General features: G+C 39.0%; 2 protein-coding genes across 5 annotated transcripts in view; both read right to left on the bottom strand.

Moving 5' to 3' along the window:
- The window catches only part of LOC105559486 (serine/threonine-protein kinase MPS1), an 8,141-nt gene extending 6,531 nt beyond the window's left edge, over nt 1–1,610 (bottom strand). Inside the window, exon 1 of one of the 4 annotated variants that reach the window (XM_012007800.1) lies at nt 1,357–1,610. The gene's annotated coding sequence lies outside the window, so the exon portion shown is untranslated. The other 3 variants (XM_012007796.1, XM_012007798.1, XM_012007797.1) reach the window with 3 other exon arrangements.
- A 1,373-nt stretch (nt 1,611–2,983) lies between these two features.
- LOC105559484 (casein kinase II subunit beta) lies at nt 2,984–7,417 on the bottom strand. The gene is made up of 5 exons (XM_012007794.1): nt 7,323–7,417; nt 6,716–6,791; nt 5,778–5,880; nt 5,280–5,661; nt 2,984–4,204 (listed from the first exon to the last, which is right to left on the bottom strand). The coding sequence occupies exons 2-5, from the start codon at nt 6,785–6,787 to the stop codon at nt 4,096–4,098; spliced, it is 666 nt and encodes a 221-aa protein (XP_011863184.1). The 5' UTR covers nt 6,788–6,791; nt 7,323–7,417; the 3' UTR covers nt 2,984–4,095.
- Between the last annotated feature and the right edge of the window lie 273 nt (nt 7,418–7,690).

Below are 7,690 nucleotides of genomic sequence, written 5' to 3'. Positions count from 1 at the left end.
AGCTTGGGAAACAAAAAATAGTCTGGGGGGGGGGGGGACAGATCAGGTGAGTACGCAGGGTGGTTGATGCTCACAACTTGCCTTTTCGTCAAGAACTCCTGTACAACAATGGACTTGAGAGCCGGTGCATTGTCGTGCAACAGCCACCACTCTCCGCTCTCCAACACTTTTGGCCTCACACTTCTTCTTCTTCCTCCGGTTATTTGGCACTTGGTCGCACTAAGCGAACCGATACGGCCATGGCTATCCAATAGGCAATAGTGTGGAGATTACAGTTGATGATATAAATCTCCTAACGTGTCACACAATGCAGAGGCCCAACTACCGAGTCTCGCGCGGGATGATGCAATCCCTATTGGATGATTCAATCCCGCAGGATCAAAAATTTTATCTTCCGTCGGAAGACGTGTGAACCGCTCAACGGCCCAGACGGGACTACTTGGCCTCACACGCCGCATTCGTTGTAAAAGTCATTCCAAAACTCACCTGATCTGTCCCCCCCAGACTATTTTTTGTTTTTCCAAGCTAAAATTGAAGATGAAGGGACATCGACATGAGTCAGTAGAGGCGATTGAAAAGGCGGTGACAAAGGAACTGAACAGTATTCCAGTGGAGGCGTTCCAGAAGGCGATGATGGACCTGAAGACTCGTTCCAAGCGTTGTATCGAATTGGCGGGAGACTATGTAGAAGCTTGATATTAAAGAGGAGTCGATACATGGCGTTGTTTGATCTGTGTGCGACCAGTCCCGGAACTTTTTGAATACACTGTGTATAAGCCAACATTAATTTCGCATTTTGCTATAATATAAGCAAACTCTTGCTGCTAAGAGTTTCTCTTTGGCAAAGTTATACAAAAATGTTCCCACTGAACCTTTCTATCATACAATTTATTGGAGAATGCACGCGACATTAGAGATAAATAAGGAATTATATAAATACAGAAACATTATTAAACTGACAGTTCACCTTAAAAAAGTGTATGCGAAAATAAGAAAAATATAGAATTAGGTAGTAAGATTCAGCTTGACCATTAAAGGCATTTGTGTTAAATATAAAAAATCCGTTTACTAGAAAGATATTTATCGTTTGAAAGGAGGTAATTTTTGGTTACAACTTTCTTCCCTCCCCCTCTCTCTCTTCTTCTGTCAGCAACATGAATGTTGGCCACACAAGTTCCTCCAAGTAAATATTATATCTGGGGGAGACGTTGACGGCAACTCGCAAGCGTCAAGAGTCCATCAAGACGTTCGACGGCAAGCCAATTCTTCAGTAGTCGCCAGTCGGTCGGTCTCGCGATCCGAGTACGCGGAGAATACAGCATTAGGTTCGCCGCGAACGTACGCACCCATACGCACCTGTCAAGTCAAGCCGGGCAGCCAGCCTCCCGTAGATCGGTTCGAGTCGTCGATCGATGGCGAGAGGGTACACAGTGCACGCGCATCGCGGGCTCATCGGTGCGTCACACGCGAGGGTGTTGTTTACACCAGCGCGCCGCTTCCACCCTCGTATGTCACACGCGGCATCGCCCCTACCGACGGCTTTCAAACTTGTTCAAACATGAACACGACCTCGACTCTCTACCGGTCGGCCGTCACAGCGTTTGAATTCGCCAAGCGCAGCGCCCATTGGTCGTGAGTCTAGGGACAATTTGACGGCGGGGCGCGAGGAGGCGATAGGAATATTTCAGGAGTGACGCGTCGGCGGGACATTCGAATGCAGAATCTGTTACGCTCTTATATCGTGTGCATATTACAATGTGTATGCAGATGTATATTATAGCATTAATATTGTTATATTTATATACAGGGTGTCCCATTTTAACTTGGACAGTAAAATATCTCGAAGACTGAGCCTAGCAGACAGCAAGAAAATACACAATTGTTAAAAAATTTTTTTTTAATATTTGTTACAAAATTGTGTGTTTTCTTTACACCGGTTGATTTGTATCATTATTCTGTTCAAAAACGTATTAAGGTAAGATGATAAAAAAATGAATATTTTACAAGATATTTTGTAATTTATGTCAAAATATTGGAACTTTCAAACCTTAATAACTCAAAAAGTTCTTAATAAAAAAATACTTTATTACAGCGTTTTGGAAAGCTCTCGAGGTCAGCTACAAGAATATGTAATAGAAAATAGGGGATGCCATTTACAAAAAAATTGGTGTGACCTTTATGTGACCTTCAAATAATTTTCAAGGTCAAACCAATGGTACCATCTTATGGCCCCCTCGAAACCAAACAACTTTTGTCTGAAACATTTTTGTCTGCTGGGCTGAGTTTTCGAGATATTTTACTGTCCAAGTTAAAATGGGACACCCTGTATAATATATTATATACATTATATCTATAATATTATATAAATATATTATAATAAAATTATATATCGTTAGTTGTTATATATTATTTATACCTAAGTATCGGATTATAAAATGTGAGTGATAAATATTTCTAACCAAGGAACTAAAAGAGTAAGTTTAATTAAAAAATTTATCGAATATTCGCATGCGTTTCTTAAGTTTCGAGATCAACAATAGTTGTTTCTTTTTTATAGTTTTGATCGTAGCAAATTTAGTTTCGATTTTGAACTTTAACATAAAATTTTTTTTATTGTGTGAATTCAATCACGATTGGTTGAGATCTAGGGAATTTTCGAATTCGCACGCGGAACTTGTATCCTTATTGTTAACTCACTGAAAATAATATTTTTAAATATCCTGATTTAGACAGGAAGTCTGTTTTGAAGCTGGAACTCTAATCAAGTCAATAACAGATACAAAGGTGTGAGCATTAAGCGAATCGACGATCACAAGACGCCATTAATTTTGCAAAAATTAATGTATTTATGCGATATGCGAACAAATAAAACAATTTGTTTACGTAAATGTATTCAATATGTGGTAATAAAAAGTAATTAGATTATGTATTAACTGCGAACTCACTTTTGATTAAATTTGTCGTCTAAAAGAAAAAAAGCGTGTAAATAAGTCATATTTTAATTTAAGGTAGAAATATAATACAACAGTTTTCCTTAATGCCAAATGATTTAGAAATATGTAATCTATTCGACTCCAAACTTCGTCATTTCACAAACAGATTGTACTGAATACAAAATGAGGAGAATGTTAGTTTTGCTGCTGCTGAATGTTAAAAATTGTACACAGAATTTTATCTTCTAATCGCAGAATTGTCGACTTCCATCGATGCTAGGTGTCCATAAAAATGTCTTGGAAACTGTGATAAAAACCGAAGGCTGTCGGTTTAATCCTCTTCCCTCTCTCTCTCTCTCTCTCTCTCTCTCTCTCGCAATTTTTTGGGAAATGCACAGGCTTTGTTTCTGAAATTCGTCCTTTTCTTCTGAAATATTGTCTCATACTTGAGTTTTTGTTAAAGAGTAAATTATACCCATTACCTACGCAATTATGTTAATAAATCGTTTCTGTCACAGTTCGCGCACAAATTACTCGGCGACTAAATTAAGTTACACTTAACAGCTATGCTCCTCCTTTATACATCATTCCTCATCTTGAAAAGAACCAATGTGAACCCGGTACTATTCGCTTCTTCGACTTTCTTAGGAAGTCTTGCTCCTGCATATGTTTAGGAACTACTTGGCAGCAAATATGATGACACAAGCGATTCGTACAAAAACGGGTATACGTTCTATTTATAATCATCTCTTTTCTTATTTATGATCTAATAATTATTCTAAGCGTGTTTTCCTTCTCCTTCCCTCTATCTTTTAATGAATAATGCTCAAGTTTCTATACAAACATATTGGTTCTTCACGAAAACGACTGTTGCTACAGCTTAAATTAACATGACAATGAATCACACGACGAAACTAAACGCTCTCCCTCTCTTTTCCTCTTTTTTTTCTCTTCTCTTCGTACAATGTCAGATACGAATTCAAGAGCGACAATGAACGAATCAAAAGAGCTGTAATGAGCAGCTTCGAAGAACGTGTCTCTCTCGCGCGGCAACGTATTGAGGAAACAGAGATATAAAAAATATTTTATTTAAATCTTTAAGGACGAAATAAGGAATTGTGAGTAATGAAAGGAAGTATTCTAGGCTACTCCGAAGATAATTTTAACGCTTTCCGTTATTATAGTTGAGAGCCCGTAATGGTGCTTTGAACGTGGACGCAGACTGTTGCTGGATCTGATATGCTACAGGATGAATTTTAAAGCCGTATAATCTGGAAGAATAAAAATGATCTTAACTTTTAAACTTCCTACTCTATACACGTGAAAAATCAAGTTTTGTTTCATCTGAATTACATTTTTCAATTAATATAAAAATTATATTCATTAGCATGAATAAATATTACATGAGTACACGCTGTACTTATTTTATTTGAATAAATTTAATGTAAAAACTTACTGTATATACAGGCAAAAAATAGGAATTAATGGTGAACATCGGTCAACATCTCTATCTTTTATGTAATTTTTTTTTTTTCACGTGAACAATGAACATTTGAAAATGTGTCATTAAAAGATTAAAGATAATAGCAAGAAAAATAGGCAAATTTGATCATTCTAAAGTAAAATTTAGAATTTTTCAATATTTGTATAATTGAGATCCATTTAATTAATCTATTTATGTATTCGAATAATCAATTTATTATATATTATTTTTCTTTAATTTTAACATAAAATGATAATAAATTATAATTTAATGCTTTTAGAATTTCTCTCTCTCTCTCTCTCTCTCTCTCTCTCTCTCTCTCTCTCTCTCTCTCTCTCGCCATGCAATTTAATTAGTCTATTAATTATTTTATTACAGTAAAACCTCGATCTAACAGACCAGTTTGAGTTACGTTAGGGCCAAAAGTCCTTTAACTAAATTTAATGTAGAGGAACACCTTTTACCATTTTTCAAATAAAATTCTAAATTGGCTCCAATTTTTGTGCCACATTTAAATTCCCACGCACATTTTTAGCTTCTTTATCTTTCACTTTAAATTGTGTAAATCACGTTAAAGATTGCAACATTATTTAATATAAATAAAATCACAATTCAGGAATTACGGAAACACTTTGTATACAACCAGACTTTACGATACTGATACTTGAACCAGACTGAGACAAAACCAAAATGAAAGTCTGTCCTATGCTATCCGAAATAAATGCAATATGAAATGCACGTGAGGCGTATTTTTATTTGTCCATTTGTCCACACGTCCAAAATCTGTTAGGTCAGGATCCACGAAATCGAGGTTTCATTGTATTAAAAATACTTATTGCACATTGATATAATCTGATACTTACCTAGGTACAAATTGATTTGCCGCACGTTTTGGTCTATATTCAGGATGGACCATAAACAACATATGTGGGAATCCCGTCCCGAAATACGCCCCGTCAGTGTGATGATGTCTCGAGCTCTTCGGTGTATAAACGTCCATGCATTTAGGACAGTAGCTTTTGACCATTGCCTCACCAGGGACGTCACTGAGTCCTAACGGCAACATCGGCTGGGATTCGCAGTAAACTCGCGGGCAATGACCGAAATCGCCCGCTTGGTATTTCTCGATCATCTGAGCGATGCCACGATTGGTAAGTATGTAACGTGCGTGTATGAGACCATAGAGCATCTCTGCAGCTTGCTCGATCAAGTCTGACTGATTTGGATTGTCGTCCAGATCATCATCTAGCGAATAAAGATTGAATGACGAATGTTACAAGCAGTCACACTTGGCATACGTCCCTCCCCCCCTCTCTCTCTCTCTATTTGGTTACACTTGATAATTCAGTTCAACGACTTACCAGGTTCAAGATCAAGAATCATGTCTAATGCCTGACGATAATGTGGTACTTGTTCATTCAGTCCCGTTAAATTGAATTTATCTTGGATATAGTCCTCATCCACCTATACATGATTTGAAAAAAATAAATAAATAAAGAGATCTCGTGCTATTCTTGAATAAGAAACAAAATATTAAGGTCCTGATACGAGACAGCGCGGTTTCTGCTAAAGTAGGTAACATTTTTTGGTTTCGCCATAAATGTATTGCCCTTGGAGCGAAATCTGTGCAGTGGAAAATTCATTGTTAGATCACGTAAACGTCGCGAACAGAGATTTACAATTGAATTTGGATGCTGAAAACCTGCTATCTCATAATAGGGGACTTTCCTCTATATCGAGGAAAGAAATACACTTTAACACCTTGCCTGTCGTTCGGATAAATTCATGCATTTCGTGGTTCGTCATTGAACGGCCAAACGGATAAATGTTTTCTGTGATTTTTAACTAGTTTTAAGAAACAATATTCAACGAAATTAAAAAAAACGAAAAGGAATCTTTAACGACAACGCGGGTCATAAAAATTGTCCAGCGTCAGGTGTTACTTGCAAAGTATTAGGATTTAAATGTGTATAATTATCACAGTTACGATTTAAATGTAACAAAATAGAAATTCAGTTGTACATTTCAAAGCGCGACACAATTGTGTGTACAAAGTCACTGCCAACATGTATGCATGATGATAAATAGAAAAACAAAGTGGCGTTCCTTGTAGCTGAATGCTACTCCTGCTACTCCTATTCCAATTATAAATGAACAAGTTTGCAGAACAAGCATCTTGCTCTCGCACCAAGTTACAGCCAGTGAGAACAATTAGGCTCTCCAGTGTCGAGAGACACGCATTGCCAAGCATTTAGACACAGTTGGGACAAGACTGGGGGGCGCGCCCATGATCACTCACCTCGCAAAAGAACTCGTTCCCGCGTAAACCGCAGAACCACGAGATCCAGGACACCTCCTCGGAGCTGCTCATTTTTCTGCGACAGAAGAAACGGTGGGGAAAATCCCGTTATTAAGGTGCTAAGGTCGGCAGGCGTAGCAGACGAGGGGAAAGGCGACGAAGGCCGATGAAGAGGTTGCACGTGTAACCGGGTGTCACGCTCTCTTCGCCCACTGGCTCCTACACACGATGCGCGAACGCGTTGCCATTGACGGCGACGGCGACGGAGACTACCGCTGTCCACATCGTGCGGGGAGAATTGGTTAGAGCGGCGCGAACGCGGGATCGACGAGGGAGATGAAGCGAGAGCAACGGACGGACAGACAAACGGTGAACGGGGTAGCGCGGGGGGTGGGCAATGGAGCTCGCTTTACTAGGCAAGATGCCCGACAAGGCCCGTCCGGCGCGTTCACACCTACGTTTCCGCGGTCATTGATGCTTCGTCACCTGTTTTTTGAGCACGATCCGCGCTTTGATTTGGTCAAGATGCGCATTACTCGAGCAAATTGTCTACGCGGAGCACAGCTAACCGACGAAAAACCAAAAATAAACAGCCCTCGCGGCTTACCTTTTGGTGCTTTGATTAGCCACGCTTGCTCAACCGAACGGAGTGTAGCTGGCGCTGTCGGTGCGCGCGCATCACCCCCGCCATCTTCCGGCGCATCGCGAAGTGGGTCAAGGTTCCGTTCACATTGACTGCGTTCGGTCGGACGCAAAAGTCAGCCCTTAATATTCGTTCATACTTGACACCGACTGAACATATTTTTAAATAACTCCTATATGCAATCGTTTGTATTTCGTATGTAGACGTTTGTAGTGCAATTAGAAAGGTTTGTGAATCATTCGTTTGTTTGTAATTAATTAATTATTTTTCCACCGTATACTTAGCGCCAATAGATAAATTAGATAAAGTTTTTATATGGAATCGTTGGTATT

Source organism: Vollenhovia emeryi, unplaced genomic scaffold (genome assembly GCF_000949405.1).
Source record: "Vollenhovia emeryi isolate VEMERY1.0 unplaced genomic scaffold, V.emery_V1.0 DF939267.1, whole genome shotgun sequence".
Classification (NCBI taxonomy): domain Eukaryota; kingdom Metazoa; phylum Arthropoda; class Insecta; order Hymenoptera; family Formicidae; genus Vollenhovia; species Vollenhovia emeryi.
This window is presented reverse-complemented; position numbering and strand designations above follow the sequence as displayed.